This window comes from Dermacentor silvarum, chromosome 6 (assembly GCF_013339745.2).
Source record: "Dermacentor silvarum isolate Dsil-2018 chromosome 6, BIME_Dsil_1.4, whole genome shotgun sequence".
Taxonomy (NCBI): domain Eukaryota; kingdom Metazoa; phylum Arthropoda; class Arachnida; order Ixodida; family Ixodidae; genus Dermacentor; species Dermacentor silvarum.
In genome coordinates, this window is record NC_051159.1 from 30,197,153 (window position 1) to 30,222,600 (window position 25,448).

The window sequence follows — 25,448 nt, forward strand, 5'->3', positions numbered from 1 at the left end:
ACTTGCGTTTCCATCTTCTGCCAGATTTCATTTATTTCAAGTCTGTATTGAGAAGAGCAGAACAGAATGCTAGACGTGCACGGGGCTTTCAGCACGTCATTGCATTATGTGCTTTGTGTGTTCTGGGTTTGGGGTTTCGTTCCAATACTTCACCAGGTACGTACATGACAGCCTTGCTTGGAGGTCTTCACTGACAAGGTAATCAAAGGCTGCCTGCAATGCAAGGCACAACTACATGTAAATTGACAGGTAAGATGAGCCACCAAAGGTGCATACCATTCAGACTGAACAGTCTTCGGTGCATATCTAATCACAAACGATTTCTGCAACACTGATGCAATCCAGACACACTAGCAGCAAAAGCATCAGCGTTGTTGACAAATCAATTGCCACTATACCTGATTCCAACAGTGCACCAGATTGCCTGCAAGTCCGTTTTGGGAGAAAGTCCTTGCAAGTACAAGCTGACAACTTTGCTGCACACCAAGACCGGTGTCGTATGCACTACTTAATCTTTCCCTACCGAGGACAAGCTGGGCACGTCATGCAAAAACCTACAAGCACAGGCTCGGCTTCACCACGCATAAGTTATACGCGGGTTCGTCAAAGTGATAGTACCGCTCTATTTTTTAATTTTGGACCTTAGTTTTGAAGCTCTGCAGTGAAGTATTTATTAGTACTGGATTAAACAAACTTTTTTTTTTTTTCGAAATGTATTTAAATTTTAACCCTTTCACTGCCGGGTATTTTTTTCATGTTGGTTCAGTGGAAATTTCATGCTAGTAAAGCACCATGATACTCCACAGGACATGTAAAGATATTCATCAGCAGTTCTTGAATTTCTTCGTCCGTCAAAGCGCGGACGCACGTGGCGCGCTGACTCGCCATGGCTGCTGCGCTCTGCCGAGACGAAACGACGCGGCTGTAAACACGTGCGCTCCATCTGTTGTCTAGAATTTAATTTACGAGTTCTATGTGTTTAGGTGACCTCTCCATAGAGGGCGAGACATGAACGCAATTTTGTTTTTTGCACGAGTTGTCTCGGGAGTGAGTTAAAAAAGCAACACGAGTATACTCGGGAGTAGCAGGGGGTGGTGCGCGTGGGTGGTTTCACGAGTTATCTCAGTAGTGGCAGTTAAAGGGTTAAAACCCTGTTCTGAAACAAAGACAGTATTTATGGCTGCTGCTTTGCGTATATGTTTGTTTCAACGAATAAAAAGGATCTGCATTTGGGTCGTTCTTGCAGAGAATACTCTGTAGCGAAAGGTTAAATTATTTTTGAGTTGGCAATTGTCCTTAAGTTAGTTTGGCCTGCAGTGCTGGATTTCAGAATGCACCGTGGCGCAATCTGGCGGAGATAGTATGACTGGGTAGTACGAGCCATTGCTCAGCACATTAATTATCCAGTCACTGCAAAATAAAACCCACTTCACTTGCATTTTGCTTCAATCCTGTTGATTGATATGTTTTATTGACCTAGTGTCTGCATGTAGCCTTTGTCCCAGCCTGTCCAAAGGGCTGTATTCTGTGCAAGCACATGGCCTAATTATGCGGTAATTGGGAGCAAACAGTGCTGTTAAGTCTGCGAAGGCGTATTTGTTGAAGCTTTATAATTGGAAACACATGCAAGAAATAACATTAAAACGGAAAATGAGACATCCACTAAATTGTAGCAATTGCTACAAAGGAAACCCATACGGGCTCCTCGAAAGAAAGGCATCGCAGTTGAACAAAGATTTGTACTGGTCTGGGATTCGAACCTGGAACCCACCGCCTTTCCGGGGCAGCCGCTCTATCATCTCGGCTAACCAGGCGGCCAGCAGATGGCAAGGCGAAGTCGAATTTATCAAGTCGAACCAAAGGCTGGTGTCAAGAGATGGTAGAACAGCTGCCCCGGAAAGGCGGTGGCCCCGGGTTCGAGTCCCGGACGCAGGATGAATTTTTCTTCAACTGTGGCGCTTCTTTTTTTCGAGGAACCTGTTTTGGTTTCCTTGGTAGCAATTGCTACGATTGAGTGGATGTCTCATTTTAATTACTTCTCGCCACCTAGTGGGTTTCCGCTGAACTATTACGTCAACAATTAACATGTGTGTTTCCGAAGGCTAGAGGCACAGGCAATTATGACCAAGATCATACAACACAAATTGCCAGCAGCGATACACAATGCCAAGATGATGAGCGAGAAAGAAAACTTAAAAATGGCTGGTGGAGTAGAGACAGCCAGTTAATGAGAGAAATATAGATGTAAACTTGACTTTACACTGTTACTTATTCTGTCACTGTAAGCCGATAAATGGCAAAGTGATGTACCAGCTCAACCAATTTTCCACGTGGAAACACAAGCAAAAAAATAAAAAATCCGAGGACACCTAAGCACTTCGTATGAGTTGTGAATGTGAAAGCATTAATGACCAATTGAATGCCGCAGGGCGTTCCTTTGTGTATTAACTCCTCGCGGGCAGGCGAGTGCATTCAGACGCTCGGCCCGTTTTGATTTGGCCTTACTGAGGCACTGTTAGAACACAGGCAAGAGCTTGCGCATACAAAGAACACGCAAATAATACAGGCTTACGAGAGCGAGAGTGGTGATGCCCTCTCCCCTCGGGCAACACCTGGCGCACTACAGGTGCAACAGGTGCTCCCTTTCGCCCGCTCTGCTCCGTCAAGGCACACTTATCACGTGGCGTCGCAGCTAATAGGAATTTCGCTGCTACAGATGAGACGCCAGCTTTTTTGCTCAATTGGACAACTTTCGCACAAAAGCTCAAGTGCGTAGTTTACGAAGGCTCACTGTCGGAAATGCTGTAGAAGGGCCTTGGTAGCCAATTGTTCCATGGCAGCAGTGTTGTCACATACAAGAAACACCCAGACATTCAGTTGTGGTGTGAAAACTAGCCGCCGATTTCATCCTGTCACAAGCTTGACAAGTCGATTGTATCACTGCTCAGGGTCACAGTTCTTGTAATGGTTTGTTTAAAGGCAGCACAGAGAAAGTACCATTGATGACGTCTCCTGTACAGCATATGTATTTAGCACGTCTCGCTTCCTTTGCAACATAGTGTATGCGAGAAAACTTTCCATGCAGGAAATTCTCGGAAACTTGCACTGCAGCACAAATCCATCAAACACATACTGCAGCTCTACACATTCATTTGCACACGTTAAGAGTTCTGCAATACCCAAAATCGATGAATGTGGCATGGAGGGGGCTGATGACGGGCTTTTTTGTGGCGCTTTTTGACGGGCTTTTTTGTAAGGGCAGCACAGTAGGCCTTTTAAAGCTTAATTTTCAAATGGTTAAATGTTTTCTGTAATCTACAGTGGACATATATGTATAGCGAAGGCATATCTATATTTTCCTCTACCATCTGGTTAGCAATAACTTATTCTGGAGCACTTGCTTATAAAACCCAGACTATTTCCATTGCCACAGCCCTACTATAAATTTATGCACTATTTTTTCCAGAATATAGTGCATATTAGCAGGCCTGTAGCATTTTTTCCACATCGCCTTGTGGTTAGGTAACCCATTAGCAATGAGGGCAATAAAGTGATGCCATTCTCTTTATATTTGAAGCAAGCACAGTGGATGGACTTTTAGGTTGGGTGAGTATTCCGCAGCAGGAAAGTTGTGACAGAGTTTGCTTCAATTTAATACACTTCATGAGTAGTGAAAATGTCTTCAGAGTTTCCAGCACAGTAAAGCTATTATGTCTATATCAAAGCAGGCGAAATCACTTAATAATGCTGTTTTGGTACTGCTCCTTCGCTGTGTCACTTTGTGCAAAGTTGCCGACATAAGGGCACGTGATTCTGGCTTGCATATCTTTCCCAGCCACGTAGTCAAGAGCAGCCTGCAGGCAAACATTGTTTGCTTCAGTGTATGGCAAAGAACAGTTCCAAGGTTGTGACATCATACATGCTATGGGTAGGGCACATAATAGACCAATTTCATGACAAGTTTTATACCACTGTGTTTTGTTTACACCATGCAAGCACACAGCCCTCCACATCAAAAGGCAGGGAGGTGAGAATAAAAAGATTCCACAACAGGAGTGGGGTTGAGATGATGCACTGTCCAAGTTCCCCCTGCAATTTGCTGGAAAAATCCACAATGACTCAATGCTTGGCATTCCGCTGAGCACTGCTTTGAACCCAGGAACAGCGAGAGCGGTGAGGACTACTGCCATGGCACCAACAGGGTCACAGCACAAGTTCTCTGAACATGGTGAAGTCTGTCTATTTGATCACGTGCTGTCACCGTACGACAGCCAAGAACCACCTTGCAGGTTTCCACAGAACGTATTTGTTTCAAGCATCCACCATTTTAAAGTGTTGGCTAATTCTATTTGGCACTGCCATCTGATAGCCTTCTAGTTATCTCGGATGATTGAGCAACTACTCCTGAAAGGCAGTGGTGCCATGTACTATCTCCAGTTGCAAATAAAATTTCTCAACTACAACACCTTGAAAAACACTGAAATATGTCGCTTCGTAGCATTTTAGTTGGTTGGTTGTTCCTTGTAGTGGGGAAATCTTCCTGCCCACTCTGGAGGATGGGCAACAAATGGGTCGGTACGAGGGTTCAAGAAAACTTTTTTAATTTTGAGTAACTTCATAAGAAAATTAATAACTTGTAATTTTGACTTATTAAAAAGTTAATACAGATATGAAGCGAACAATAATATTACAGTAAAAAAAGATTATCTCACGAAGGAAGATTATTGCATGCAATTATTCTTGTCTCACACAGAAAATTTACCTAAGATTCCATCACGCATGTTCCTGTGGCTAAACACGGAGAAGCAGCATTATGGTGCAGCATTATGGTGCAGCATGGGTAGACGGCAAGATTTCCTTAGTGGAACTCAATTCCTTTATCTTGTGGAGTTCTGCTGAACCTATGCTATAATGGAATTATTTGCACTCATACATGCAAAGACCTTCACTTAACAATATTCCCAACAACATAAGTTTTCAGCAATAAGGTTTGATCATATCGGGCATCACTCTTCTCAGTAAAAGTTTTGTGAAGACTGCCACATTGTTCAAATAGACTGTCTAACTGCTATTGTCACTGTCAAGACTGCAAGGCATTGGTTACAGTGGATACAGTGTTCAAAAATATAATTGCACATCACGCAATGAAGCAGGGTGTTTGAATCTGTTTGCAAGAATGCAATACACACTCGAGAGGCCTGCTCATCATCATTGCTTTTATTCCCCATCCCTCTTTCTTCCCCAATGTAGAGTAGCAGGTCAGAGCGTATATTTGCTCAGGCCGGCCTCGATCTGCCTTTCTGTAAGTAAATTCCTTTATCTCTCTGTCTCAATAGGTATGCCGTGACAGTACTTATCATTTTACCTTTTCATTAAACATTTGGTTGAATCATTCACCCCTGTAATCTCTCTTGTACATTCATCCCCTCTCTTTATATTATGGCTCTTCCATTATCCAATCGCCTTTTCCACGGCAAATACAGCTCTCCCCTTACAACACACCTTTTTTTTTTTTTTTTTCGATCCTTAGTTTTGCTCTAGCCTTTACTCATATCTCTCAATTTCCTCTGTTGCACGCTTTGACTGGTTACGACGCCGTGCATGTGCACGCAAAATAAATTTGCAATCGGTGCGTAATGACATTTGACCAACTAAGTCAAAGAGTGTGCGTGTATGTAGAGCGGACGATGGAAGGAAAAACGGTTCGTACCCGCCCGTTATAAAAGAACCAAAAAGCGTGCATCCTATCCGCTATATACTCTACGTACGCGGACTTAGAATGATTAGCGAATGATTAGCGAAAGACATCGCTGTGGCGTTCACATGTTTGTCATTCCGCGTATATAAATACCTTGGCTAGGTGCTTGGCAATGCCTTTGCCTCGTAAAGACTCGGGAACTTCTGTGTGGACCAGGTCGAGTGTTTTTGGGCCAATCACTTCATACTGCAAGACGGCCTTATCTGAAACACATACCAATGACCATAGAGTTCCCTACAATGTATGAAACTCTATGCCAATGACAACAACATGAAGGCACACAAAAACACGCAATGACCAAGATACGAGCGGTAGTCGCACAAGGATGGAGAAAGCGCGCAAGAACTACCGCCATTACGCACCTTTGCCGAGTTTGATAAAGAACTCCTGTTTCTTTGTATCATGTTCAACCTCGAAGGACTCTTGTGACAGATTCCGCGCACATGTCATTGTAGGCTGAGCTCTCTGCAGTGTGCGCAAGTTATTTCTTCCCAAAATTCGCAATGCGTAAGCCATTATGGACTTGCAGGTGCAAGCAGACTGTGCGAAACCTTGACCATGAAGGAACATGATCATTAATCGCTTTATCTCATTTTATATTAAATATAGCATAAGAAGGTAAATATTTGATCAGATCACAGAAGTTTTGTTCTCGTTGATTTTTATTAAACAGCTGCGAGCCGCTTAGCTCCTCGCCAGCTCCATCGCGTGCGACATCAATTGCAGAAGCTCCTCTCTGCTCCCGCTCATCCCAAACAAGCTTACGAAAACGTTATTGACAATGTCTGCTACAACTACCGAAGGAGCCGTGAGAGTTCGTTTTGTCGGTGACGATGATGTTATCGAACACATATATAACCTCTCAGATGCAAGCAAGAGAAAGAAAAAAGGTAAGGCGTCCAGAAACTGACGCACGCTGCGGAGCCGGCGCGTGACCGCTTGCGACGTTAGCAATGAATAGAAAAGTGGTTCTTTATGAGAAGGGAAAGGTTGGCGCTATATTCTGCAGCCTTTTAGGGAGCACGGCTCAGCGACAATGTTGCGTAGATGTACCGGATAAGTTTGTTGTCTCTCTCTCTGTATATGTATAGCCCGGGGTCATAGTAGGTTTGACATGAACGCTACACAGCAGCATCACTTGTTAAAGCTCCGTTAAAGCTGCAGCGGGTCGCCTTGGACATATTGTTGATCAATAAACGACTGTAACACTGTATGACCTAATTTTTGTGGCGCAAAAAAAAAGTCGGAAAAAGAAAGAGCAGACATAAAGAAAGACGCTTACAATTGTTTATTCTGAAGTAAACCATGCTACATAAATACTATGCAAACGCGCGATCACAAATATGGGGCAACGCGAGCAGAAGACGTCGTCCACGGCAAGAACTTAGCAATTTAATTTCGGCATTGACGCTTGACTGACCCAATCTTGACCATTAAATGTGAAATGCTTCTAACAAACATTTTTCATTGATGACGTCTCCTGCTCGTCGTTGCCTGTTATCGCGTGTTTGCAAAGTGTATATTGTTGCAGGGACACCACACTGATTTCAACTCAATATTTAACAGTAGCAATTGTCATCTTCACAGCTTCGTCTTTTTCTTTGCCCCACACACATAATCTGAGTGCCAAATTCCCAGTTCAACTCAAACAATATGTAGCATAGTTTTCTTCAGAATAAATAGTTGTAAGTGTAGCATATGTCTTTCTGTCTGCTCTTTCCTGTCACTGTTTTTTTCCCCTTTTTCTGAGTTATTTGTGCTACAAAAATCATGTCATTCAGTAAACACCAACTGTATGACATGATGTGCATGAACTCTTGCTTTTCTCCAAGGCTGACATGTTCCACAGGCATGCACTGTCTCCCGGCCTGTCCTTTCTGATGATTGTAGTACGTTTTCTTGCTCAAAGAATATTAACAGGCAAAATTGTTGACTTGCAACTGCTAGTTTGTGGCTAACAAGCGAAAACCCTCGCAAACCCTTAGTCGCAAGTCGGCGCTTGTGTCTCTTCCCTCACGTCCCTTGTTTGTTTCTGTTGTTACTATGTTTAAGAATGAACTCCAGTCAGCTAGCCCAATTTGTTGCATTACTACAATACCGTTATTGATTTTTGATACTTATGCTTCTCTTTGCAGTTGCATCAAAGGGGTCTGTAGCAGAGCCATCTGTGGCCGATGAGCCGCCACTGGTTGCTGGCGTGAAACAGGAAGAGACGCCGATCCCCGCAGGTAAGTCTAATATTATGCTATTCTATGCTGCCATCACTCCAATAATGTTCGCATACATCACTTCAAGGTCTCCACGCCACCAGTGACACATTAACAGGGCGCCAAGTGTTTAACCTTACGTGCACACCAAAAGCCAAGCATGGTAAGCAACATTTATTTGTAGTTTTGCTTTTGTTTACGATTTATTTATGCCTATTTTATGCTTGCAGTGGTTAAGGCAGCTTCAAAGACGCCAAGCAGAGAGCCAAGGAAGGGCTCGTGCAGTACACCTCGCCAGCCTGTCACCCCTAAGTCGCCTTACTCACTCAGAAGAAAAATCAAGCAGAGTGAGTGTGCAGATATCTTTGATATTCCTGTAGCCCTGTTTTCAAATACGTAAGTGCACTTCTCTACACTGCACATTTGGCCAACTAATGGTGCCACTGGTCATAGTTCAAATTGGGTTGAACTTGACTTTGATTTTAATCTCCTTGAACAACATATACAAGGAAGGAGTAGCCAAAAAAATCTACTGAGACCAGTCGCTGAATGGGGTGGCTGCCCCTTTACACAGCTGCAGCAATATACAGCCACTTTTTCATGCAAATGACTGCTTTTACACATGCATACAGAGAATGATTTTGCAAGGGAACAAATAACTTTACAATAAAATAAATTTTACAAATAAAAAGGAAGACAGCTTAAGATTAATAGGACAAATACAACAAAAATTTATATAAATACAACATAATTCGCTGCAAGTAATCTCGCATTTTTGTTTTGGACAACTCTGACACACCTGCAATTTGTTGGCAAAATTATTGTTAAACAATAATTTGTTTGACAATAACAAATAAACGATAAACACAATAAAAATAACAAATAAAGAATAAGTTGACAATAACAAATAAACAATAAGTTGGAAGGGTAAAACTGAAAGAACATAAGTTTGGGCATGTTGGTATTTCATTTTAGCTTTTAGTGCACAAAAGACGGGACAGTTTAGGCAGACGTAGATGAAGCATTCACTTCCAACAATAAGTTATTTTCACACACATCGCACATAGGTATAGAAGACGAATGACAGCTTGCACAAGTGCATTTGCATAATTTCATTATTCATGACATGAATGAAATATGTGAAAGCAACAAATGATGAAAAACCAAGTTAATAAAGTGCAAGATCATGAGATAAGTCGGTAAAAGCAATTGATTGTTTCACATAGCTGTTATGAAGAGTAGGTATTGTTACAAACAGCCAGTGGGGGCAGCGACCTTCAACCCTCTTCTGCTTTCCTGCGACGAATCGCCTCGTGGAGCTGTAAATACGTCCCACGTGAAAGACCAGCGGCGACACCATGGCGAGACACGTTTCGGCGAATACATGGTTGCTGGATGCCACATCGTCACCGACCTTGACGATGCGACCGAGATACTCTTCGGCGTTCTACGCCGTTTCGTTATGGCCGCTGCTAGCCGTCGTAGCTGTCCAACAGACGAAGCAACCAATTGCTGGCCCATCCTAGGAGCCAAGACTCGCCAGATTGGGTCAAGCGTGACACCTCCCATCTACGAGCGTGCCCTCCATTCTCTGTGACAGTGAGCCGTGTGTGCCCGAGGCTACCTTTCCAAGTGTGTTCGGGGAATAAAGGCATCGCTGTGATTATGCGTTACCCTCGCTCTCAAGGAGGAACCTTCGGTGACTTTCGACACTCCGGTTGGAGGAAGGGGTGCCCGCAGGTTTCCCTGGCCTAGGGATCTAGGGAGGACGAGGTGCATTTTAAGCGGACTTTTGCGGCTCACCGAGTGTGCTCTCCCACCTGCTCTGAGATGTAGGCAGTGCCCTCCCATCTGCTCTAACATGTAGCTGTGTGCTCTCCCAGAACGATGCAGTCTGCTCAGATGTGGTAGCCCTGACATGCTACGATGTGCTACGCTTCGTACTCCGGCCAGTACGTGTATCCCCATGTCCCATGTAAATATGTTTGCCTTACCTATGTAAATAAAATGCCTGTTCCATTTACCCTACCTCTCGGCCTTGTACTCATCACGAAAGAAGCAACCCTCGTCAAGCCTGCTCGGACGACGGCGTGGGCCTGCTAAGCCTCCGTGTGATGCCCCGGTAGTGTAGACCAGCTACCCGTTACGAGACGCACTTGTGGCGTAGGCTATAGCGCAACCCTCAGTTTGACGGCGGACTCTGAGACCACGACTCCCAGCTCCTACAGCATGTGCCAAATATTGGGGCGATGCGTACTGTATATGGCAACCATTTGCTCTTAATTGTGAAATGTCGCTGTAAACAGAATTGTTCTTTTTAACAGCGAATCTGTGTAACAGTAAAGCTGGAAGTAATCCGGTGGCGTACGCAGAAAATGCTCCTCCACCTGGCGATGACGTCACAGGCATCGCCTAGCAAAGGAGCGCTACCTCCTTGCCCCAGCTGTGCCGCCACCGCTCCCGCCACAGTGCCACCTAGTAACGCCTTGCCTAACCTCCGCAGCAGTGCCACTCGCTCCTCCGCCGTAGCTCTGCCTAGCTTCTCTCCACAGCCGCACAGGGGCGAAGCTAGGCAATGACGTCACTCCAGAGTATATAGCTCCACGTTGCTGAGGCGCGGAGACACACTTTGCCTCGTGAGTTTGAGTCATGCACATGGGTCGTCCGAAGAAGAGGAGCGGCACGAAAAGCACTGCGCTGCCACTCGAGAGCAACTCCGAAGACTTCGCACCGATTCGGAGTTTTGTACCAGGGACACAACGATCATTTTCTCTTTCTCTCGCCCATAGCAAGTTGTGTTACAATCGTCAGTACAACGCAATCGTATGGTGCCCATAAATGCATGTTCTGCAAGCGTGGGTGTAAATCCTAGTGGTTACAACGCTCGCCTTCGAACCGTGGGTACCCGGGTTTGAATCCCGCCTCCCCAAGAAAGTTTGAAAAGGCCAAGTTAAAGCTAATGAAAAGGCTAAGTTAAAGCAAACAGAGAACCAAGTTAAAGCTAATAGAGAATCAAGTTAAAGCTAATGAAAAGCCAAGTTAAAGCTGGGGAAGGGCCACCAGCTTAGCTGTTTGCTTCGACTTCGCACCACTAGTGTGAAGCTGCCCCCATTTTTTGTGATAGAGTGGTAAGATCGGTGTAAATGATAGTTATAATAATAACTTTAATTTATAACCCTAAATTGTTTAAAGAGTTGCGGCATGTGAAAATCATGTCAGACATTTGCAATTATTCTCATAAACTTCTTTTGTCGGTTTAGATTCGTTTTTGGTTCTGGCTCCATACCTGGTGTGTGTTAGGATAACTGAGAAAGGGCTAACCAGTTGAATATTATTAGTTGCATATGTTGAGGCATGATATGTCTATAGTGTTTGTTTAGTATACCCTTGGTTCTGCACAATCTTTTATGAGTTTTGTGGATATGGTCATACCAAGATAAAGTACTTGAGAAATATAGGCCCAAGACTTTTATGCATTCTACTTATTATTGCGATAGCAATTATATGGACACTCAAAAGCAGATTTCTGCCGTCGCCGTCGCCGTGAGGTTCCGTATGACGTCATTTGGAGAAGAAATCGTCGCCGCGCGCCGAACGCTGTATGTGCGAGTGAAAGGGCGCGAGGGGCGCGTCTTTCACGGGGAGTGAACGCACGGCGGAGAACAAACGCGCGTTCTGCGCCGTGCTCGCTTAAGGGCTGCAGAAGTAGGCGTCTCTGTTCTCCTTCACAATCACCATGTATGTAGAGCAAACGCGCCTTCTTCCGACGAGCGAGAGGCCGTGGGGGAGGGGGAAGGAAAGGAGGCGACGTTTAGCTGCGGCACGCAGTGCCTATTTATATCAGAGGCTCCGGCAACAGTCACCAACGCCGCACGCATTTTGAGCGAACGCGGACAAAACGCCGATGGCGTCGACAACAGTTCTGCGTGTTGCCGATGCTGCTGCATGTCCAAGTTTATACAGCTGATAAAGCTAATATCATTACTCCGTATAGCTCTCTACAAGTTTGCTATCGCAATTGATGCTTCGCCTTTCAGGTGAAACTGCGACAACTTTTTCAATCACGTTATCACCGACTGTAATCATCAGTAAACCTTATTCTTTGGCACAATGAATATTGCTTTTGTTTTTGTGGTATTAATAAGTGAAGAATTGCATTTTGTCCATTCTAATAACAGCGGCATTGATTTCATCAATGTCCTTTGTATATTGTCAGGTGTTTTACCGGTGGTTAATAAAGTACCGTCATCAGCATAGCAAATTAATGTTACATGTGGATTTGAGGCAAAAGAGTGTAAGTCATTGAAGTAAATGAAAGTGGCCCCAAGATGCTGCCCTGATGTACTCCCATTTCTATGGATTTAATATTTGAAGGAGATGCTCCTACTGATACGTATTGCTTATGATGCCTCGAGTGCACAGCGTATGACGTCAGTTTATCAAGTTGTATTTCATGCTGTAAGGAATCAAAAGCTTTCGATAAAACTACATATACTGCCAATGTTAAATTATGGTCTGTGAAATCTTTTTAGATTATTTCTTGTTTTAGCAATGTGCTTTTTGTTGAACAATGCTGATAAAACCCATGCTGAAAACTATGCAGTAATCACTGCTTAAAAATGTAGTTGTATCTTATGTATAAGAGTTTTATTGCTTTGGAAAAGACAAGCAAAATTGATATCGGTCTGTGGTTCTTCAACACATTTTTGTCACGATCCTTAAAAATTAAGGTCACTTTTGCAACCTGCATGTTTTTTTAGAAATACACCAGCAAAGAGGATAAGACTGAATATGTGTGTGAATGGACGTGCTATCTCATGCACTATGTACTTCATTGGGCCTAGTCACAGGTTGTCTACATCACAAATGCTACTGCTGTTAAGGTTTATTATTACAGATGCCACCTCTTGATCATCTGTTAGGTACAGAAATATGGGGTTTGGGCTTGTGCAGGGCTTTTGCATTCTTGTGTCTTGTGTTCCGTTATTTGTGAATTGGTTAATGAAGAAATTGTTAAGCAGATTAGCTAAAGCAGAACCAGAAACATTCGTTTGAAGACAAAATGCTAGTTGCACGTGCTGGGGCTTATCTTTTGAGCATAGTCTTTTGAACAAGACCCACGTCTACACTATTTCCATATAACAATACAAACAAACTGTGCTTGTACAGGCTGTTTGCAAATATATGACTATGCTGCCATTAGTTGCCCAAACTGCCTCGCAGGGAAGCTAGTTTTACAATTATGAAAAGGGTCTGCTTTTTTTTTCTTTCTTCTTTTTCCTTGTGAATATCTTTAAAGAATTGTCTAAGATGAAGGATGAAGAGGAAACGTCTTCTGGTGACTCGGAGAGTGAACGATCATCTGAGGACGATGAGGATGAAGAATCTCAAAAGGCAAGCTCAGTGCACCGTTTGTTCTATTGTCTAAGCCGATTTGCTATAACTGTTTCCAATGACTAACACATGGGTATCTTGCTCTTTCCATATGTCATATTGTTCTACACGTTTATTACACCAGCTTTTGCTTGTTTTGCATAGCAGCAGCTTAGTATAATCACATCTTGTGAGTGGCTTCACAACAAAGCTAAAACAGTAGGAGTACGGTATGCAGATATTTGAGATTTCCTATGCAAATTAAATTTGCTTTATTATTCAATCAATAAGGTGTCCCAGCTAACACTAGCCTAGCTGCTAAAAAAAAACATCACGGTGCAATATACAATTCTAAGACCTACGGTGTTCGGTCATCAGACCTCTGATGATCGAACACCATAGGTCTCATAATTATATCTTGCACCATACTTTTTATTCTTTTTTTAATTAATGAATTATTTAGTTATTTTTTAACGCTCTGCTAAATTAGCTCGGACACACAGTGTACTCAGTTTGAAGATTCGACATTCAAAAGTTTTTAATATTTGCTTCAGCCATATCATATGGGAATTGCTATATATATATATATCGGAAAGAACTTTCTCACGACAAGTTTTCATGCATGATGATTTTGTTGAATGCAAGGGACAAATCATAAGTATATTTTTTGAATGAATATGTTATGTGTGAAAATTTTGTGTAGTAAAGAAAACAAGGGAGAGGGGGGGGTAGAGGCAAATAATTTTATGCCATTTCCCCGGAAGCAAATTGGGAGTAAAAGTGTTTGGGCAATACGGTCATGTATACTCAGCCATTACGATTCTACTGCTGAGGCAGGCGTAGCTTGTTCTTTAAGTGCTCTGGTTAATGTGGAACCATGCGAAATAGCTAATAACAGCTGTCCCCATTTTTCTTGCTGCCTGTGCATTTTTCGCCTCAATTTACACAAAGCGAAGTCTCGTTCTCTTGGATAATGCCACCATGTCTTGCATTCCTTAAGTGTTGTGCAATGTTCTATCACAGTGCCTAGTCTGTTTCTCATTTTTTTATTCTCACTGTCATGTGATGGTGCAAGACGTGGGGGCCTTTTCCGTTGTTTCTCATTTGCAACCGAAGTTGCTTGAACTTGGGTTGCAAAAAGTACTAGAGTCAAACCTTGTTATAACAAAGCTGCCTTCAACAATAAAATATTTTCATTTTGTCTAATACTGTTTGCTAGATGCATATATTTGTTACATGCAGATATTGGCGAAAGACATTTTATACTTCATTATGTCTGATAATTTGTTATTTCTGTGTTCGTTGTATTGAGGTTCTACTGTACGCATATTAAAGTCTACTTCCTTTGCCCTATGTCTTCCATGTCACCTTTTCTTGAGCTTTAATAGAAAATAAATATTTGGTGTTCAACACTCAAAGGCAGATTATTTGAAATATTGATAGCCGATTAGAAAATTTAAATATATTTTAACATACCTAATGAGCAAAGCAGGTATGCTTGGAAAGGCCTTGATTAATTGTGTTATTACCTATCCTACCCAGATTGGCCTTGGCAAATACAACAGTTATTTTACAAGTAACTCAAGATTCAAGACTTCCAACCACACACTAACCAAGCTTGGCAGGCCTGTAATGGCACCAGATGAGATTAACAGCACATTGGAAAAGGTGAACGACCTCCACGTCAAGCATCGGGCTAAGCTGCTTGTGAATTACCACTCTTGCTTTGCACACTGGCTGGCACTCTTAAGGTAAGCAGCTTTTCTTTCTCTTGACGCATTTGCTTGGGCGCTCCGGTCTTAATGCATCAGAACAGAGAAATCTCATTACTTAGCATCCACATCACCCAATATAGTGAGGCTTGCTGTATTTAAAAGAAAAAGTTAAAATCTAGTGACTGCAGCAAGCGGATTTTTATTCAGGCTGGCACTTTTTAAAAAAATTGTTGAAAACTGCGAAATTGGCGCCCCCCCCCAAACAGTGCACCAAGTCTTCAGCTTTCAAACTCAGTAATTCCGTGCAGTGCCTGTATAACGAGGAGCTCGGGGCCTCTTAAATCATTCGTTATACAGGTCACTTCGTTATAAAGGTCGTGCACCGCACATCTCACAACAAAACAGGAACAGAACTATTCTTTTATTATACAGGTCATTTCGTTGTAGAAGCATTCACTGTAGAAAAACTCGACTGTAATTAATTATATAACAATACTGTAAACTGCATCTAATTGTATATCTAATGCAGACAAAAATGATGTGTCACAGGTGGCTCTCTAATCCACCACTAATTAGTGAGTGGGAATTTTGCAAAACCCTCCTAAACATTGTAACAATTTCTTGTCAGCTGTTGACTCGTATATCAAATAGGTCTTCTTGAGATGCTCTAACATATAAGCAGTTTACAGAACTACGATGTCTCTTTTTGGTGCAGGGTTATGAATGAGTAAACTTCGTGTTTATATTTTATTGAAACTTGCTGTTTTTTGACAATTTTGAGGTTCTTACAAAATTTACTAGAGTTAAATGTAGTGCTAATGTATTATTATGCGTCAGCCAGCATGACAATTACGGATAATTTGCCTAACCTTCGTCCTTCTGGCTTCAAACGATTTTGTTACTTGACAATTTGATTAATTCCAGCAATGTGTTGCATTATAAATGCAACAATGCGCAGGGATAATTCGTTTGTGCAGAGACCTGTCGCCTCCGTGTGTTAAGACAAATATGATTGCTTGAAAATTGAGGAAGATAAAGCGTAATAGTAATAAATAAAGTTGCAAGAACGTCAGAAGCCACGAGCACTAGACAATTTCATGTTCTATCCGTCATTGTCATGGGAGCTGAACAATCACAGTGCCTCTAGTAATTTTCGTAGGAAAGTCTACGGCATTTTACTACCTGGAGTTTTTTAATGTGCATGCACTGCGCGGTGCAAGGGCTTCTTTGCATTCGGCTCCCATCAGAATGCGGCCACTGTGGCTTGTTTTGCTGTAGTGTCCTCCTATGGCCTGTTGAGGCTCGTCTTCGACTATATACGGTTGCTGACAAGAGAGTGCTTTAGATGAGCTGGCATTCCATGACGTTTTCTTGAATTAGTGCAACTCAGAATGAGTGAATGAAACAAGACACATGTGAAAAAACGTGTGTGAAAAAACGCAGAAGAAAGTGGGCCACTAGTGCCTCCCTGTCTTATGTGTCTTTTCATGTGTCTAGTGGCCCCCTGTGTCCTGTTTTATTGTGTGTGTGTGTGTGTGTGTGTGCAAGCTTCCTGTTTTTTCTTGTGTGCTTTCATATTGTTACGGAGCAGTCGGGCATGATGTGTCCATGAACAAAGACGATGATTTGGCAAGTAGAGCTAGTTCGGGCAGCCATCTTGGGTATCCAGCGTTGCAGCGATTTGTAAATACGTGTAAATACACCGTCCCTTGACTATTTCTGCCCCGTAGCAATATGTCTAGCGCCCCCTTGGCTTCTTCTCTCTCTCTCTTTTTTTTAATGTCTAGTGCGCCCGTGTCTCCTGCTTTTTCTTGTGTTTTTTCATAAGTGTCTTGTTTCCTTCACTCAGTCTGAGTCGAGCTTATTCAACAAAACGTCATGGAATGCGGTTACTGGCCATGTGTTAAACAAACTGCGAGAAATTTGACGTTAGGCTAGTCAGTTTTTCTTGAAACCACTTCGTGTTGTCTCTTTCTTTGTCCCGTGTGTTATTTGCGGTAAACCATCCCAAATTATCTTGAAAGGTGTTCTTGAAAGAGACAAAAGACCTGACACAGCACTCGCGTCGTGTCTTTCTAGTCTTTGTTGACATTTTTTGTGCTGTTTCCCACACCTTCCAACAGTTAAAACTGACTGCGTTTTATGGTAACTGCTGTATAGAGTAATTGTGTTGGACTTTTCAATCTGCATTTTCTTGTGTTGAAGTTGTTGTGAAGCCAAATCTCATATTGTGTTTGAGGTCATCATCGTTATTGGCATATACGAAGCACAGTGTAGACCGCTTATAACGTAAGTCCCCGGAGTTGCGAATATCCGCACTATAAATGGTACCGCACTATAACCAAAGCAACAATTTTCAAGGCCCGCACATATGCAAAACATGTGCACCGAGCCGGCACGCGTATGCGACAGTCGAGGAATGCGGCTAGAACGTTTGCACTCAATTTGCAGTCGAATCTCGTTAATTCAAACCAAATCACGCGGCGGCGCCTCCGACCGGCATTGCTCCGGTACCGCCATAGAGTAAAAGCTTTGGAGAGACCCCTCAATGCCGCACGCGAACAAAACAAAGAAAAGGAAGAAAAAAAATGCGGCGGGAATTTCATCCTCTCTCAAATGGCAAGGTCGCCGATTCTGCGTTGCGCCGGAACATGCGTGTATGTGCCGACGTCTCAGCCACGCTACCGTAGCCACGCGTAGAAAATGGCAGTGAACCCTTCTTTCTCCTTTATGCTTCCTGTACTTTCTAGCCACGTGTTGACCTTGCACGCTGCAGCTACGGTGCAGAGGGAAGCAGCGGCGCTGTCCCAGGCCGGCCAACGAAACTGCCCACGCCGGCAAACGCTTGCTTCCCGATAACGGCAGAAAACGAAACTTCGGGGAGCTGGCGCCGGGCCGGCTGGAGCGGCGGCGCCTGCACATCGGCAGGCGTGCACGGTGACAGTCGAAAGTGAGGGAGGGCGAGGGGAGCCACCGAAGCGACGGAGATGCCAAGGCGAAATCCGCTTCCCTGCCGCCCTCCTCCTTCACATTCCACGGTCTCCACGTGCGCCCTTCGCCGTGCTGTGCCGGCGCCGCCCGCTCCCTGAAGTTTCGTTTACTGCCGTTATCGTGAAGCGAACGTTGGCCGGCGTTGGCAGTTTCGTGGCCCTCGCTCGCTATGCGCGCCGTGATATTTCACGACTCGCACTCAAGATTCTGGTTTCAGCCTCACTGGCTGTTCGTTTGCACCACGTGCCCTTCTCCTCCACTTCGTCTCTTTCTTCCTCGAGCACTCCTTGAGGCGCCCGTTTAAGGGGAGCGTTCGCCGTCTCCGCTGACTTCTGTACTCCCAGGCAGCCGCACTGTAACCGGTATTTCGTTTCCCGCAACTGCACTATAAGCGATACGTGTATACATGCATGGGGTTCTATGGGAAAATTAACGGGAGTCTGAAAAGACCGCACTATATCCGGTCCTCCACTATAAGCGGTTACGTTATAAGTGGTCTATACTGTAATTTTGTCTTAATAAGTGTATTTTCTAGATGAAACTGAGTTACATCGCCTCTTCTGTAGACTAGCTGCATGTGCATAAACAGCCGATTCTTAAAGTGTGTTAACCTGACATTTCCGCCTTGTCACTTCTTTTGCATCAAATGAAGGTCCAAACCCTTAAATCTTTGAAAAATAACTGGCAAGCATCATCATCAGTCTATTTTTATGTCCACTGCAGGACAGAGGCCTCTCCCAGCAATCTCGAATTACCCCTGTCTTCACATCGCCTAGTTTTCTGCCGTCCTTGACTGCACTTCCCTTTCCTTGGAACCCATTCTGTAACTCTAATAGGCCACCAGATATTTGCCCTGTGCATTACATGGCTTGCTCAGCTCCATTTCTTCCTCTTAATGTCTTCCAGAATACCAGCTGCCCCCATTTGCTCTCTAATCCACACTGCCGTCTTCCTGTTTTTTAACGCTACATCTCACATTTTTTGTTTCATCGCTAGTTGTGTGGTCCTTATAACTTCTTCTCAAGCTTCTTTGTTAATCTCTAAGTTGGTACCGTTAGAACGCAATGACTGTATACTTTTGTTAAGTGGTCGTACTGGTCATGTCTTGGTAATGCCTGCCTTATGCGAGCATCAGAGCATCCTAATTTACTGTAATACTTGTTTCTACGAGCCAGCTGTAGTTCATGCATCATGGTGTCATGGTAGGTTGGCCAGCTCCATTCCTGATATCACTGCAGCTGCCATACACCAGCACAGCGAACAGATAGACTCTCAGCACTTCATGCAATTTTTTTATGAGCAATGTCATCATATCTAGCTTTATTGCTACACGACATCAGCAAATTTTGTATCATGAACATGATACAAAAGTCAATGCACCATACAAAAGTCAATGCGCCATATCTGGCATTTCTAGGCTAACTTCAGTGTCAAATTAAAATTTGTCTTATAAGTGTTTCCCAACTGTCATACATGTTTAAGTGTGATCCCTTTACATGCGATGGAGTTTGTAGAACTTTGAAAAGGTGTGTCAGTACTCCTTCAATTAATCTTGCCTTTTGTGTCAGTTCACGCCATTAGAGCTAGCTGGATTTTTTTGTCCTGAATAATGTGGTGACAGCGCTGCTCTGCTTTCGTGATGTCATGCTCTGGAGCTTGTCCATACGCGTGTCACTGCATACTTCTGTGCTGCTTTTCTTTCTTCTAGGGAGGGCTTCACTATCCTGCTTCATGGGCCTGGATCAAAACTGAAACTTCTACAAAGGTTCAAGGAAGCTGTGCTGACCGACTTTGCAAGCATCACTGTCAATGGATTCAACCCTTCACTATCCTACACAGAGGTAAGTGATCTCTTTCATAGCACACCGTGCATAGTTAGATTATATGCATGTGGGGATGTTTCTTTTAGCACAGACAGACAAGCACACAAGGAAAAGAAACACAGGACTCTTGATTAGCTTCTTTCAAATTGTTAATTTCAACAAAACCTGACGCTTGTATAGCTAAACTCCACATGAAACATATCAGCACACAGACTGCTCTAAAAATTAATTTTCTTGAGTGATACCACTGTAGAACCTTGATCGTAAGTTATGGAAAAAAAAACGGAAGGAAAATGTTCTGACTGGGCGAACGTACCATACGAAGTCATTGAAAAAAATTGGCCAACTCAATTGTAGTTGAAATCTACGTAATGTGAAGCATTGTGTGAATCGTTGCAGCATGAGATGCTGACGTGCACCGATCAGGTGGGGCTCGAGAAGCACATTGTTGTTTTGCAGCCTCAGCAAGCTTACGTTTGCGCTCCTTGAGGTTGGCCTGGGTCAGCAGCTTCTACGGGCAGAGCATTTTGGGAGAAAGTTATGGCGAGAGTCGTGGCACGAGATGCTGACTGCATCAAGCTCATGCGGATCGAGCCACGTGAGACGCACATTGTCGGTTTAAGATGGCAATGTGAAACAGAAACGATATAGAGTTGGTGGGCACAGCAGGAACACAATGCCGTCAGAGCAAAACATGACGCTCACTTCGCACCACCTGCACCAGGGAGCAGTGGGGCATTTGGGTTATCACCTATTCAAAAGCACGCAGTACATTTCCTATGCTACACACGCCGTGAAACAGATAGGTGAAGATGCTTATCGCAATGGGTTGGCAGAAATAGCTGTGAATAGCAACATGCAACGACCCATAAGGAAATTTGCTGGTACCGGAACAGGACACGGGCAGGCAAGTAGTGTGAGGATGCTGCTCTTGTCGGCGCCTACTGCTCTCGAACACGCATGACTCGCATCTTTTCTTGTTTACGTGGGAACTAGCAGCCCGAAAACATATATGATCGGAGTTTGGCAATATATTGAACATTGGTCAAAAAGTCGTGTTTTCTGGGAATGTATTAACCAGTAAAAAAGAAGTGTAACTGTATAGGGTAATTTTTTTGCGTCAATCGCGAACGTTGACGCCGGGAAATTGTACGAGAAGGGTTCATATCAACAAAGTTCTGTAATTATCAATGCACACCTACATATTCATTGCCTGTTTAATCACCGTGGGTACTATTATTTCTCTTATACACTTGTCTTTAGCCTGCATGTCCGGTATATTTTTTTCTTGTGCCTGTAAGCCATAAAAATTATTCCAACATTTCAACATGATTATGCACAAGAAGAAACCATACTCATTTAAAACACAAGTACTATTAATGTGCTGTTGGAAAGCAGAGCTGAAATGTGACCCACTGAAAACAGCTTACTGTGTTTGTTGGATTATAACTCCCACCTTTCTATAAGTCAAACCCCCCACTTCTCACAAGTTTTGAAAAAAAAAAAATTGTTTACAAGTCACACCCGTGTAAAAGACACCTATTTTAACTTGGTTGGCATAACAAAACGCAATTATGCATGCTTGTACACTCATCTCGAAATGTACTTAGCCATTTCACAGCACTACATATCTGTTAACAAATTTTTATGAGCTGCAAATTCTAGCAGAAAAATACTACCAACGTTTGTCTTAGGTGCAGAAAAGTAACATTTATTGCACTTCACTTGTAACCATCGAAGGCCTCGTCCTCTGATGCACTCAAAACAAACATCTACTTCGGCCGGCAGCATCACTGGTCCACTGTCATCGGCCTCTCAATCACTCACAACATTGTAATGAACGAGAAGAAAGGGAACCGAGGGGCCCGATTTTTATTAATCTTATCCTAAGAATCCAACAGGCACCTTAAGTACTGACTCTAAAATTTTGTTTAAGTTTTTCTGGCATTTTAGGTAGCTGTCGACTCCATAATTATGGTACGGAGCCTCAATTTCTGAAATGCTCCATAAATATTTAATTACAGCACCTTTTTAAAGACCCGTCCAACATGTGTGTCAAGCACAGTGTGGCTTTGGACATGGAAAAAGGAGACTCAACACCTCACCAAAAGCAGAGGTGGCAGTCGCATGGTATCGGAAACAACTTGAGAGCCTACCATGCAGTGTGGTTGTTTGAAGGCTTTAGATTGACGTTGTCACCAAAATCTGTCAAGTTGCGACTTCCAATTGTGCGCTTTTCTTGAAAACGCAGGACGACATGCTCTCCACTCTTGTGCCGGCGAGCGGACTGACCATTCTGCAGCACGGCTATAGTGTGTGCGTATGTCATCTGGTACCACGAGGCCACCACTACAGGTTTCGATGATGTGATGAGCCTCCTTTTTCACGCCTGAAGTCGGGCTACGTATGGCATGTGTTTTGAAATGGTCACACGAAACGGTAATGTAATTAATTAATTGTGGTGGTCTCGGTGAATTGAGGCTCCATAGCACAGCTGCTGGGTCAACGACTATCAGTATAGCAATAAAACGAGAACAATTTCCTGTTAGTACTCTTTTAAGCACGTCGCTGGCATTGCTTCGGTGGCGGGCCATGCTAGGGAGTGATTACAACCGGCCGGAATATGTGTGTTCAAGGCCTTAACTCAGCCTATTCAGGCTGAGTTAAGGCCTTGAACACACATATTCAAAATCAAAATGGCGACCAGAAGCCGGAAGCACTCGACATTTCGCACTAACGACTGATCGTGACCAAGTGGGGCTTTTGTTTAAAGGGCATATGTCAGGTGCCACGACATAACAATAAAGAAATTGTGGCGCTCTTTTTTTTTTTTTTTTATTGCATCAGTTCCATGGGTTTAGCGTTTTGTTTAAGGAAAACTAAACTATAGCAGCGAACTAGTACGCTTGACTTCCAATCACAGGAGGCACCTATATTATGAAGGCCAGATGACGGCCCTGGCTGCTGCCTACCTGGCGAGCCCTAGAAGCTGATATCTGTTATACCTAGAGATGCAAGGGCCCAGGAGCGAAAAAAAAAAAACCGGAAAGATTGCAAGAAAGCATTCCTTTCCCCGTCTTTTTACCGCAGAATAAAGTGGTAAAAATTTCCACATGCAGTTAAACCTCGATATAACGAAGTCGGTAAAATCGTCAATTTGCTTCTTTATATCAAACTCCCATTGCATTGAAATTCGACCTTTTATGCGCATAAATATAGTCGCCAATCTATATTTCTTACACGAAAAGGAGCCGAAAATTGAGATGCGCACCAACTTACCCCACACTACCCCCACCACCCCACCCCCTCGCGCGCACTTGATCGCGCTATTGCGAGCGAGCACATAGTTCGTGAGGCACGATAGGATCTCATCGCACGTGGACTTTATACGGAACATGACGCTGCTCCACTTCGGCAGTCCCTCTTATCGTGCGGCGCGCGATTTGAAAGATGTGTTTGCCAGCAGCCACTTCACTCATTTGGCCATCTGCGTCCGTGGAAGTTTCTATTTATTCTCTCGGTATTCCTTCGCAGTGGCAATGAAATTTCGTTATATTGAAATTGTGTATAAACACACTTCCTTATATTGAGGTTCTAAATACTACATGGTGTTCTATGGACAGGAAGTTCCAAGTAAATTCGAAACCAAGTAAATTCAGATATAAAAAAGGCAAAAGAAAAATATTATGAGAAGGTATTCTCACGTATCTATACGAATTCAAGAAAAGTTTGGCTGGAAATTAAGAAGCTATCTGGAGGAAAGGCTAGCCCTCAAGACCTACAAATGCCTTCTGTAAACGGAACTCTTGCAGATGATGAAGCAGTCAAGTCACTGCCCTAAATACTCACTTTGTTCAATGCTGTACCAATATTTCTGCAGAAGATGCAGAAGTGATGGGACATACGGTTACGAAACAGACCGTACCGAACTCTTTAATGTTATTACCGGTAACACCAGGCGAAGTTTAAAGCGTGATCACTAACTTTAAATGCAACACTGCTGCAGGTGTTGACGGTATCATGGCATCCCCTATAAAATATGTGTCTGACATCATCTCTAATGTCTTAGCTCACATTATCAATAAAATGTTTGAATCCGGAATTTTCCCTAGCAAACTTAAAATAGCCAGAGTTTGCCCGATTCATAAAGGTGGCGCTGACCCATAGCGTAAACAATTTCCGTCCTATATCGATACTACCTCTTCTGTCTAAACTTTTTGGTACTGTTCTAAATTCACGACTGGAGGGTTTCTTAAGAAAATATGGCATTATCAGTACGGCCCAATATGGATTTCAAAAAAATCATGTGAGGATGCGCTTTTTAACATAAAACATCAAATACTGCAAAATATTGAAAAACGTTTATGCACGGTAGGTTTATTTCTGGACCTGCGTAAGGCGTTTGACAGTGTGGATCATGCTATGCTTCTATCCAAACTTTATGATTACGGTATACGTGGTACGGCATTAGATCTGGTGAGGAGTTACTTAACGGATCGTTACCAGTGTGTTTCATTCAATCAGGCGACTTCCTCGCTTCTCAAAATACAGACTGGCGTGCCGCAGGGATTCATACTTGGTCTTGTATTATTTAACCTTTATATTAATGACCTTTCATGCATTTCTTCCTCACCTAACGTCATAATGTACGCGGATGATACTGATCTTTTCTTTGCAAATTCTTCCCTGCAATGCATAGAAAAAGAAATGAATGATTACTTGAACTGTACATAAACAAACTTCAATTGAATGTCCACAAAACTAAATATATCATATTTAAACCAATAAATAAACCATTGCCCACTAATATTAATGTTCTATTTCAAGCAAAGAGGATTGAACAAGTAACATCGCAAAAATTTTGGGGGGTATGGTTTCAGGAGAACCTCGCTTGGGATATTCATGTCAACAAGTTGAGCAATGACCTTAGTAAAGTAGTAGGCTGTATGTACAAAATTGGTGATCTAGTACCATTATGGCTAAAGAAAGCAATTTTTTATGCCCTTTTTTACTCGAAGCTAACTTATTGTGCCTTGATATGGGGAACAACGACAGCAAAAAACTATGAGAAGTTAGTAAACTTGCAAAAACGAGTAGTCCGTATTTTTGAAAACTACCATGGCAGGCTGCGAAACTTACCCACACACAACCTTTTTAACAAACATTCATTGATCCGAACAAATCAAGTTTTCTATTATAGATTACTCTTACATATAAAAAAACACAGACTACATGTTGTCAGCCCACCCATTTCTCCTCATCGATACCCATTACGCAATCAAATCAGAACAACACCATTCACGCGCACAAACTATGGACGGCAGGATCTAAACTATCAAATACCTAAGCTACTAAACATTGTTGAAAAAAAAATTGATTTCCTATGCACCTCATTTTAAAGAATGTATAAAACCTATCTCTTACATTCTTAAACTCATTATAAATAAAATGCTATTGCACTAACATTTTGTTATGCTCTGTGAATGTATGTTTCTATCTGCACTGTAAAAGTGAAAGAACATACCAATAATTTTTTTTCAAGCATAGAATGTATATTCATGTAATAATTGTACAAATCTAT

The 25,448-nt window shown here is 42.9% G+C and overlaps 2 protein-coding genes across 3 annotated transcripts in view; one reads left to right on the forward strand and one right to left on the reverse strand.

Annotated features, from left to right (window-relative positions):
• Positions 1 to 2: 2 nt before the first annotated feature.
• LOC119455371 (protein NATD1-like) lies at positions 3 to 6,318 on the reverse strand. 2 transcript variants are annotated; one of them, XM_049668731.1, is made up of 3 exons: positions 6,121 to 6,318; positions 5,852 to 5,961; positions 3 to 213 (listed from the first exon to the last, which is right to left on the reverse strand). In XM_049668731.1, exons 1-3 carry the CDS (start codon positions 6,272 to 6,274, stop codon positions 97 to 99), a joined length of 381 nt encoding a protein of 126 aa, XP_049524688.1. In that variant the 5' UTR covers positions 6,275 to 6,318; the 3' UTR covers positions 3 to 96. The 2 variants fall into 2 exon arrangements, with proteins under 2 accessions (XP_049524688.1, XP_037572689.1); XM_037716761.2 differs by lacking the exon at positions 3 to 213 and adding an exon at positions 3,552 to 3,854 and having other exon boundaries at positions 6,121 to 6,317.
• A 146-nt stretch (positions 6,319 to 6,464) lies between these two features.
• Positions 6,465 to 25,448, forward strand: part of LOC119455370 (origin recognition complex subunit 2-like) — a 38,978-nt gene continuing 19,994 nt past the window's right edge. The window contains exons 1-7 of the mRNA XM_037716760.2: positions 6,465 to 6,648; positions 7,894 to 7,986; positions 8,054 to 8,128; positions 8,196 to 8,312; positions 13,265 to 13,359; positions 14,881 to 15,089; positions 19,753 to 19,885. Coding sequence (XP_037572688.1) covers positions 6,540 to 6,648; positions 7,894 to 7,986; positions 8,054 to 8,128; positions 8,196 to 8,312; positions 13,265 to 13,359; positions 14,881 to 15,089; positions 19,753 to 19,885 — 831 coding nt within the window. The 5' untranslated portion in view covers positions 6,465 to 6,539. The remainder of the gene's footprint in view (positions 6,649 to 7,893; positions 7,987 to 8,053; positions 8,129 to 8,195; positions 8,313 to 13,264; positions 13,360 to 14,880; positions 15,090 to 19,752; positions 19,886 to 25,448) is intronic.